Source organism: Hypanus sabinus, chromosome 2 (genome assembly GCF_030144855.1).
Source record: "Hypanus sabinus isolate sHypSab1 chromosome 2, sHypSab1.hap1, whole genome shotgun sequence".
In the NCBI taxonomy this organism is placed as follows: domain Eukaryota; kingdom Metazoa; phylum Chordata; class Chondrichthyes; order Myliobatiformes; family Dasyatidae; genus Hypanus; species Hypanus sabinus.
The window spans coordinates 162807366-162818649 of record NC_082707.1 but is presented as its reverse complement, the minus strand read 5'-3'; the positions used below and the strand labels follow the sequence as shown (position 1 = coordinate 162818649).

The window sequence follows — 11284 nt, the reverse complement described above, 5'->3', positions numbered from 1 at the left end:
TCACGTAGTAAGACAGGTTGATGAATATCCCAATAACATTGCAGACACAGTGGCTGGTTTTCTTCTTCCCTGTCCCAGGAATGCCTAGCTAAGATCCACAAAAACATTATATATAGTCTGACAATTGCAGCACAATGAACACAAATCAAAGAAGTTATTAATTCCAACATGTCAGTGCCTATATGACTCCCCCTCCCATCTTTCTTCATCTGATCCTAATCCTATACTACAAATGTACTCACGCTGAATCTGTTTGAATTGTTCAAATGCAGCCAAGTTATTCACTTCAAATATTCCAAGTTCCACATTCTGACCATTCTCTGGGTGAAAAAAATTCTCTTTAATTTCAAACTGGAAACATTTAGCAACCTCTAAGCGTGCCCACAGTTCGTATGTGTGACCTGTTCTGCACCTATCACAAGAATGTGCAACTGCTGCATGCTAAGCCTCCTCAACACTTTGCTGCTCCCCAGCCTGCAGACTCCCAAACTTGGCTCAGAAAATAAGACCTACTAAATGCTACTGCAATAAATCAGTTTATATATAAAATCTGATGGAAGTTATCTACAGAAGCATATTTGAAATTATGTTTTTAATTAATTTACATTTATTTCCATTTAAGTGAAATTTTGTTTGTTGGGATTGCTCTTCAAGGGACTGTAAATGTGACAAAAACATAGGTGCATTCCTCGGGTTCCTCCATTACCAGGGACTTTTGGAATAACGTTCTGCTGCTATCACAGAAATACTTAAAGAAAATCTAGGTCCTTTAAAAATATCTGGAGTGCACAGACTGTGTACTTTTCTTGGCAAAATAAGTGTCCAATGATGCGTGTATATCACATCTGTGATATCAGCATAACTTACACACATTTCCTCCCCGAACATATTTTAGGGAAGGATACCAGCTGTCATCTGGTCTGGCTTATGCTTGACTCCGGTCCCACATCAGCGCAGTTGTCTCGTAGCTTCATTGTGAAACAGCTCAGTAAAACCACCGAATTGTATCAAACTGCTAAAACAAAATAGGGGAGAAAGTGATGCAGGAAGCTGTAATCTGAACATAGAAAACTGACACGATGAACAACCACCAAGCCAAGATGGATCCTGCAAAGTTCTCTTTCGTGAAAAATATAGATAATAATGTTGAAAAAGAAACAGCTTGATGTAGTGATACTCAAAGAAGCATGCCTGTCAGTGTCTTAGACTCCTCCAGACTGGATACGTCCTACCCCACTGGCAAACCTGAACCATCAAAGCTGATAGCACTGTGCTGTTTGGCAGATAAGGTATGATCATGGCAGCCAATTGATTCAGGGACACTGTGCCTCTTAGCTTTAGTGTAAAGTATTGAGGGGAAAAATACAGATTGCAAACTACCACTGTCCCTAAAATAATGCATCACTTCTCCATGTTGAACACCACTTGAAGTAAAACTGAAGGCAGCAAAAATTCAACATTATTCTCCCAATTTTTCTGTCTCCATTCTCCCGGAAACACAATTATATTCTTGACCCATTTCACTAGCCATTGTAATCAATTGGTAAATCTCTGGCATTTCTGATATCTTGGGTATAATCCCATTCCCAAGTATACTTCCTCCTTCAAAATAAAAAAAAACAACTTTTGGAAATCTTAAGTAAAAACTGAAAATAGATAAAGTACTTGTCAGATTAAGCAACATATGGGTAGATGTCAGAACTGGGAAGAAGAGAAAACGTGAATACCAAAAGGCAAAGAGAAAATCTAAGATAGTTTGAGCCCAGAGTTGCCTTGGGATAAAATCTAAATAAAGTTAGTTGGTTAATGATTAATGGGGGGGGGGGGGGGAAGTAAGAGAGAGAGAATATGGTGCTTTGCTCTTTAACGCTTCGAAAAGAGATTGAAATCACAGACTAAGGGAAGTAGGAATTGTAAACTATGTGGGTTAGGCTGTGCTAGAAGAGAGAGAAGAAATCTCGGATGGACAATCTGGCATGTTCTGATACAGAGAAACTGAGTTATCTAGAAGTGCGAAATTCAACATTTCTTCTGGAAGGCTGCAATGTGTCCAGACATGAGGCAAAGTGCTGTTCTTCAGGCTAATACTGGGCCATGTTAAAGCAGGGCAGCTGGCCACGTCAGACAGTAGGAGCAGGATGGAGAATTAATGTGGCAGGCAACAGGAGGCCGTCATCTAATCTGCACGATTTCCACAATAGTACATGTTCTACACATAGGAGGCTATTCAAGCCCATTGATAGGGAGAAGTGCTGTCGACGTTTCATGCCGAGTCCCTTCGTCAGGACTGTCTTGGCCCGAAACGTCGACAGTGCTTCTCCCTATAGATGCTGCCTAGCCTGCTGCGTTCCACCAGCATTTTGTGTGTGTTGTTGTTTGAATTTCCAGCAACTGCAGATTTCCTCGTGTTTAATCTCATCCCCCCATTAGTTTTCTCTGTAACCGACATCCCCATCACAGATTCCATTACTCACACATGCTGTGCTTTGGGTGTTGGTCTTTTTAAATTATGTTCTTCCGGGTTTCTTGCTTTGTGGCTACCTGTAAGCAAACGAATCTCAAGGTTGTGTAATTTATACATACTTTTTACCTTGAACTAAGAGAAATGTATGGTGACCCACTCACCTACCAATCTACAGAGTAGAGAAAGGAGTCACAGACTGTGATACTGAAGTCTGGTGGTGGAATCTTATTTAAAACCATGAAAATTGTGAAGGATGATCCATTGAATGCAGTGGCTAGTGGGATGGAGAGTGAGGACCAAGGGACCTCTATCTTTGCTCCGTCCAGGAAGAGAAGTTTGGGAAATAGTTGAGATGTAGTGTGTTAACTATGTGGAAGGGAAAAATGACTCGGGAAGATTGTAGCAATTACAATGGAAACGAAGAACATGGGAGAATAGAGAGCAGTAATTAAAAGAGGCTGAATGGGATGAAGAGTTGTTGAGTTAGCTATGGACATCTGTAGGTTTGAAATGGACCTTTGTGGTGTTTGCAGTGGAGACAGATCAGGAAAGTGAAGAGGTCACTGTAGTGTTCTCGCTTGGCATGTGAGATAACGCTGAACTAAACACCGAGGTAAACCGTTGTCAATGAAGACAGAGTTGCAGTAAGATTAACCGTTTACTGTTCACTCTTCCACATTAACGTATGGTGAAAACTGTTGATAAAACAATACAAGATTTGTACAGCATTTGTATCCTTCTTGATATTACATTTACATTGTAAATACTTGCAAGAGTAAAACTACAACAACTACATTATATTATAGTGCAGCATACAGTCAGAATCTACCTACGCCATTGGCTGCTTTAAATACACTTCAACACAAACTATCCGCAACTCTTTAACTAACAAAAACATAAACCTTATCGACCGTCGTTACTTTTAACAGGATTGGCGTTAACATTTTAATTCAACTAATAGCACTAGTGTAATAGTGTAATGTGATTAGTGCTATTACATTCTGGACACTTCATGGTGATCGTACACTCTCTAGCAAAGTGAGAGGTCGAGGAACAGCATTTAAAACATATTCTTTTCTCCTTGAGAAGGGCTATCCTCTCTTCAAGGGGTTTTTCTCTCAACGTTCTGCATTTTCTGAGGGGGTGGGGTTTGTTATGCAATGAACAATTCTTGCTAGGGTCGTGGTTAGTAGTAAAGACTTCAGTCTTAAGCACTGAGACGGGTTTATCAATGTTGAAATTATTTGAAGAGGATTTATCTGGCTTGGTGTAAACTGTACTGCTTCCTGGACCCATGAGGCTAGAGTCGTTTCGCTTCTTCGCCTCCTTGCACACAATCCTAGTGAAATACTCGAAGGGAGGAAATCAACCATTGTGGTCTTCTTTGTACTTTGAGGCAACAGACACCCACCTGTCCTGCAGCCCAAATGGAAGTTTGTCCACGATTTGTCTAATCCCGGATGGAGTATCTAGGTATACTCGACCAGTTGAGTAGCCGTCTTCTTTGGCGCCTTGAATCTCCATGAGTAAACTCCGAGCTCCCTAACTTAATGTGGTCCTTGGCTGACACCTTAGGAAAATTTTCCAGACGTCGGTATAGTGCCGCTTCAATAATTTCGGGGGCTGCATAGCCCTCCCGAAGTCTCTCCCATGCTTTGCTTAAGGCTAGCTCGGGTTTGTTGATGTACACTGAACGTATGCGTCTCACCTGTTCGCATGATTCTGTAACCCCCTGGGTCGCCTCAGGCTGGCTCAGCTCATTCTCGTCTAGGGGGAGCAGCCTTCGGCCCCGCCAAACTGGGTAATCAGCTGGTGTGGATGCTGTGTGATGTCCCCGCCTCGCCCAAAAACAGACAGTACACCATAAGCGATTAAATGAGTACAATTTATAAAGGTTACTATAACTAAGTGATTAATAATGATACAGTATATATATGAAGAGAAAAAATAAAGAAAAGGCGCCAAACTTATCAAAGTCCAAACCACTTTGTGCACAACCATTGGAGCTCAATTACTGAAGTCTTCTGGCCACCATTCGATCCCCTCCGAACTCCTCGACTCGCAGCTGAGGACCCTCCGAGTGGTCAACCAAGCACATCTAGCTTCATCCCCCCTCCTCAGAGTACCTCCTGGCCTTGGACCCCCGCTTGGGGTCCGTTCCTCGCCCAGCTTACAGCATTGCGTCCTCTCTCTCTCACCCCCTCGCACCGATCTGCCCAAAAGCCCGTCAACAAAAGCTTACAGACTTAGAAGAAAGAACATTAGTCCCCATTTGGTTTACAAAGGAATACAATTCTCGTTATCAGTAAATTTTAACCCAAACAAGCTTCCAGCACTCTCTCGCAACAAAGAAGCATTCCTGCTAGTTAACAAGACAAAGAAGCCCTTTTGATTACATACACAGTAAGAAAGAAAAAAGAAGAAACCCCCTTTCCAATTCTTTTCCCAGCCATTTCGCCATAAGATCCAACTCTTGGGTTGCTCTGAGCTGGATTCCGTCGATAGCGTTGGTGAATGTGGAGTACCATGCACGGTAATTTTCAGGTTTATCGTCAAACTGGTATAGTCCTGAAGTGACGAGATCTCGTCGTGCTAAATACTGTGCCGGGGTTCAATTGCAAGGGGCATGCGGCCTGGGGGAATATGTCGGTGGGTATATGACCGAGGGCGTACCTCTGTTATGGACTTTGCTGTTCTGAATTCAGCCTTTGCCTCTCTTCTCCCCAAATCTGGTAAGTTTGGTGTCGAGAAGTATTTGTCATCAGCCCTTTCATTCTTGAATTCATCGCGGAGTTGCACCGGTAAATTGTCTTCCTCGGACGGATGTGATGCAATCGGGCCTCTCTGAGACTCCTCATGAAATGGGGCATTATCGTATAAGTATGGAGAGGAAGAACGAATCTTCCAGTCTATTTGAGATTGGACATTGTCGCTTGTGCGTTCCAATCTGGTCTTTTCTGAAGTAGATTTTATGTCAACCAGATCTTGCATTTCTTCAGCATCTTCTATGAACTCTGCTTCCACCCTGGCAGCTTCTTCTTCTCGTTCCAGCGTCAGCACCTAACTCTGCCACTATCCTGGCCCTTTCCAACTGCTTTTCGGCTTCTCTGGCAGCCTTTCTCATCTGGTTTTCGGCTTCTCTGGCAGCCACTTCCTTCTGGTTTCCGGCTTCTCTGGCAGCCTTTCTCATCTGGTTTTCGGCTTCTCTGGCAGCCACTTCCTTCTGGTTTCCGGCTTCTCTGGCAGCCTTTCTCATCTGGGTTTCGGCTTCTTTGGCCGCAGCTTCCATTTTCAATTTGGCTTCTCGTTTGGTGTAGCGCACTCGCACCTTGCCGGATTCTGCTTTAGCTCTTGCGTGGGCGGCCTTACTTGATGATGTCCTTCTGCCCATGTCACTGGATGGCAACAACTTGATGTTGGATCGAGTTGTCATTGCAGCACTTGAAACACCTGATAATGCCGCCTTTTCACTGTAGTGTTCTCGCTCGGCGTGTGAGATAATGCTGAACTAAACACCGAGGTAAACCGTTGTTAATGAAGGCAGGGTCGCAGTAAGATTAACCATTTACTGTTCACTCTTCCACATTAACGTATGGTGAAAGCTGTTGATAAAACAATACAAGATTTGTACAGCATTTGTTTCCTTCTTGATATTACATTTACATCGTAAATACTTGCAAAAGTAAAACTACAACAACTACATTACATTAAAGTGCAGCATACAGTCAGAATCTACCTACGCATTGACTGGTTTAAATACACTTCAACACAAACTATCCACAACTCTTTAACTAACGAAAACATAAACCTTATCGACCGTCGTTACTTTTAACAGGATCGGCGTTAACATTTTAATTCAACATATCGATTACCTCATGACTTACGGCGTTGCTCTCACTGTGTTCCTAGTGCGTAGAAAGACAACCATTCTTGCGCTGGACTCGCACTTGTGTGGCCCCCTCCTTCCCGTTTCTCCAAACCAGTATTTTCCCACAGGACGCGGCGAAACCGGATGTGACGTCATCGCATGCCGCGATATATCACAGACAACGAATTTACTTTAAACAATCCTAACTTTAACTAGAATGCTAACAAACGACTTACTAAAGTGAAAATATTATAAACTAAGTAACTGCCATAAAGCCAACACAGTCCCCACAGCTTTTATACTTACAGTTCCTTAATCCCTGGACCATTGTTCTCTCCACCTTCACTCTAGCTGCTCTGTTTTGCTGTGTTCTTCATAAGTGTATCTGAAATGCCTTTAGTTGAGAACTCCGCCCTGTCCCCCAAATATTTGCCAAGTTACCATCACCCCTTTCCCTTTCTCCCTTGCCAAATGCCAAATCTGCACAAACTTCTAGGAGAGTAGAGGTGATGCTCTGTTTTTTTTTTGAAATGGGACTGGTCATTGGTGAAATGGTGCTGGTCCCAGGATAGATCCTCTGATATGATAATACCCAGGAACTTCAAAGTTATTGATCCTCTCTTCCTCCCATCCCCTAATAAGCACTGTCATAAGGATCCCAATTTCTTCCCCCTGTGGTCTATAATCAGCTATTTTGTTTTGCTGATGTTGAGTGACAGGACATAGAGTCATAGAGCAATACATTAGAGATCCAGGCCCTTTGGCCCAGTGAGTACATGTTGTCCTTGGTGGCCACCCAGCTAATTTCAGCCTCCTGTGTTTGGACATATCCTTCTAAACCAGGGCTTCCCAGCCTTTTTTATGCCATGGACCAATACCAATAAGCTAGGGATTCATGGACCCCGGGTTGGGAACTCTTGCTCTAAACTCTGCACCTCCATGTACCTATCCAAGCTGTTATTATTGAACTTGCCTCGACCATTTTTTCTGGCAGCCTGTTCCAAATACCCACCACCCTTTGTGTAAAAGGTTGTCCCTCAGATCTCTTTTAAATCTCTCCCCTCTCGCGCTCGAACCATGTCCCATAATTTTGCTCTCCCCATCCTGGAGAACTGACTGACTGTCCACCTAGGCGTCTCATAATTTTAAACATTTCTATAATGTCACCCCTCATTCTTCTACGTTCCAGGGGAAAAAGACCTAGACTGCCTAACCTCTCTCTGTAACTCAGATCCTTTAGCCCTGGTAACATCCTTGTCAATCTTTTCTGCACCCTTTCCAGTTTAAGCACATTTTCCTCTAACAGGGTGACAAAACTGCACAGCAGTACTCCCATATGCAGCCTCATTAATGATTTATACAACTGTGACAGAATGTCCCAACTCCTGTACTGAGTGACCTAACTGATGAAGGTCAGCATGTGAAATGCCTTTTTCACCAGCCGATCTACCGAAGAAACTGCTTTCAACAACTTATGCTCCTGTACTCCTGTCCCTCTGTTCCATTACACTCCAAGGTGCCTGATCAAACTTTTCAAAATGTATCACTTCAAATTTACCTGTATTGAAATCCATTTGCTACTGCTCGGCCCATTTCTCAAACTAATCAAGACCCCCTGTAATCAGTGATAACCTCTTTGCTTCTCCTAGTTTCATGTCATCAGCAAATTTACTGATGAAGCCTTGTGAATTTGCACCCAAGTCATGTGTGTATGTATTATTAACAAACACAGGGTTATTAGATGCTTTTATCTGGATGATCAGAGGGCAAGGAAGTGGCAAATGAACCTGAAAGAAGTGTATTAAATTATGAAAGGCGTAGATAGGGTGGTTGGGCCATTTTCCTAGAGTGGCAATGTCAAATACTAACGCGCATAGCTTTGAGGTGAGGTAGAAAATATTTAAAGGAGATTTGTGAGGTAAGTTTTTTTCTGCCCAATTATTAACCCCCAGATATGTGTGTGTGTGTGTGTGTGTGTGAGAGAGAGAGAGATACACAGTAGGTTTCTGGAATGGTAGAGGTAGAGACGATAACAATGCAGATCTACACAGTTACAAGAACCAACAGAATGGAGGGATATGGGCCATGTGCAGACAGATGTGCAAATTAAATACACATTGCAGTCTACACATTGAGGGCTTATTATTGTGCTGTACTTTTAATATGTTATAATAGACAGGCCTTTGGAATAACACACACAAAATGTTGATGGAACACAGCAGGCCAGGCAGCATCTATGAGGAGAAGCACTGTCGACGTTTGAACAGAGACCCTTCGTCAGGACTAACTGAAAGGAAAGACAGTAAGAAGGCCTTTAGAATATTGTTTTCTTGGGCTTCAGTCATTGTTCATGGAAGTGTGCATATTTCAGGAATGGAGCAAAGTACACGGGTCTTAAATCAAAAGGGCCACGACTTTAGTCTCTTACCATTTTCACGCACGGCCTCTGAGACTATAGTGCATTGAGTAATGCCGGATCAGTTGCCTATGAGGTCATCTTACTATGGATGTGTTCTAATTTAACGAGAAACAACTGTTTCCGGCAAATTGAAAACCGGTCACGAGAATAGTTTGACCTCAAGATCTGCAAAGCGGTCAATCAAGTTAATCACTACGAAACATTGGATGCTACTAAATATATTTAAAGTGATGCACAGAGACCTCTGGCACCTGTTGGCCGTTTATTGCGAACTTCTAGCTTTTCAAATTCTTCCAGCATCAGTAATGTAAGTGGAATACAACAGAATATTTTTCAACTGAGATCATCAATTTTCGCCTCAAATCCCTCGCTTTTGAGTTTTAGTTTTACACCGACGTGTTTCAGAACGAGTCGGTTTATAACTAAAACCCCAAAGTGGGTAATTGTTGCACGCACACCCTGGTCAAGTGGTGTATGTGGAAACTATTCTGCAAATTTACATCAGCGTTTCCACCCACTTGCTCAAGAGCGGAGCGCTGCGCTCCTCGCCCCGCCCCCCGCCTGTCAATCACACCCCACGGACGCCGCTCGCTTTGTGACGTGTCAGCGCGTCGCGTGGCTACATGCGAAGTAGCGAGTTTCGCCTGGGCGCATGCGCGGTGGGCACGGGAAGTGGCTACTCGTTCCGCGCCTTTTCCGGTGCTGTGCCGAGACCGGACAGGAGCGGAGCGGTGCCCGGAGCAGACCGGACCAGACTGGACCGGCTCCAGCCCCAGACCACTCAGGTAACAAGAGCACAGCGTTTTTAAAAAAATCTCGAGAGTTAAGAGGACTTTGCATCAAGTGTAAACTGTCTTCTTGTGACCCGTTACAGAGCAAGGGAGTCCGAATCAATGAGCTCGTCCGAAAGTGCGGTGCCGGTGCTGTAGTTACAGCGCGGGCGGGGTTCACACATTCACTGACAGCTGCAGCACTCAGTCGCCGAGTCAAGAGCAGGCGGCAGGATTTCAGGCCTTCGCTCTCTTTCCTCCAGCCCAGACGTCCGCCACGCGCCTCTCGCTGCCCTAGTCTCTTATGTACTTTCTAGAAGATGGGAAAGGTACTGTCGAAGATATTTGGGAACAAGGAGATGCGTATATTGATGCTTGGACTTGACGCAGCCGGTAAGACCACGATCCTGTACAAACTAAAACTGGGCCAGTCAGTCACCACCATTCCCACCGTGGGCTTCAACGTGGAGACAGTGACTTATAAGAACGTAAAATTCAATGTCTGGGACGTGGGTGGCCAGGATAAAATCCGGCCTCTGTGGCGGCACTACTACACTGGGACCCAGGGATTAATATTTGTGGTAGACTGTGCCGACAGAGATCGGATAGATGAGGCCAGGCAAGAGCTCTTACGCATCATCAACGACCGGGAGATGAGAGATGCTATCATCCTGATATTTGCAAATAAGCAAGATTTGGCCGATGCTATGAAGCCACATGAAATTCAAGAGAAATTAGGTTTAACTCGTATCCGGGATAGAAATTGGTACGTGCAGCCGTCCTGTGCAACTTCAGGAGATGGACTATTTGAAGGCCTTACGTGGCTAACGTCCAATTACAAATCTAAATGAGTATATAAAAACAAAACTTATGGCAAATAATTGCTTCTCGGAAGAATATATACTGAGAGAAGTGATCGTTGCCCTTTTACTAATCATTGTTTGCTTTTTTTGCATTTGTTGGCTTTGCTTTAATTCAGCGCATATGAAATTTTCTAACCTTGAGAGCGACAACGCAATATTAAGCATTTTGAAAGGTTTTTCTTTAAAACGTTTGCCATGATTTGAATAACTTCCTCTTTCTGTATTATGATTCGATTCGAGTTTTCCAATACTTAAAGCTGGTTAGACTTCCTTTTTAATAGCTTGCTGTAGATCGCCGATTTTATATTAATGGAAAAATGTCTGGACTATATTTCGATTAGTAAATATGAAAATTTATTTGAACAAACTAGTCACTGTATAATTTGTCTTTTTTTAAATTTTTAAGCAATTTATAGAGCCCTGACATTTGTCAACTTGAATTTGAAAGTTCCCAGTGAAATGTTTGTATTCTGGGTAGGGTGTATCCTTAACAAATAGCTTACTTGCATTTTCTGACTGCTGAGCTTTAGACTATTTTATAATACCTCTCAACACAAAAGTGCAGCCATAAGGAAAATGTTGCAGACCAGTAGAAGATGGAAAAAATGCAAAGTAATTATGGGGGGCGCCAGATTAATAAGTTTTCATTCTGCCTTTCAATTAATGCACTTTGTTTACAAAATTAGTTAAATACTTCCTCCCAAAATTAATTAGTTATTTTAGTGATGGGAAATCAGTTGAATGTTGCATATGTGATTAGAATTATTTTCTAATAGGGGAGCAAATGCTAATGCAGATGAAACTTTGTATTTTTGCCACTTATAATTATTTTAAAAATCTCCAAATTGAATTATGTCATTTTAAAGTTTGGTGAAAGCTAGAATGTCTGAAATAATACAA

At 42.8% G+C, this 11284-nt stretch overlaps 1 protein-coding gene across 1 annotated transcript; it reads left to right on the top strand.

The window, feature by feature from the left end:
- The first annotated feature begins 9386 nt into the window (after positions 1 to 9386).
- arf6b (ADP-ribosylation factor 6b) lies at positions 9387 to 10751 on the top strand. The gene is made up of 2 exons (XM_059958207.1): positions 9387 to 9536; positions 9626 to 10751. Exon 2 carries the CDS (start codon positions 9842 to 9844, stop codon positions 10370 to 10372), a length of 531 nt encoding a protein of 176 aa, XP_059814190.1. The 5' UTR covers positions 9387 to 9536; positions 9626 to 9841; the 3' UTR covers positions 10373 to 10751.
- The last annotated feature ends 533 nt before the right edge of the window (positions 10752 to 11284 follow it).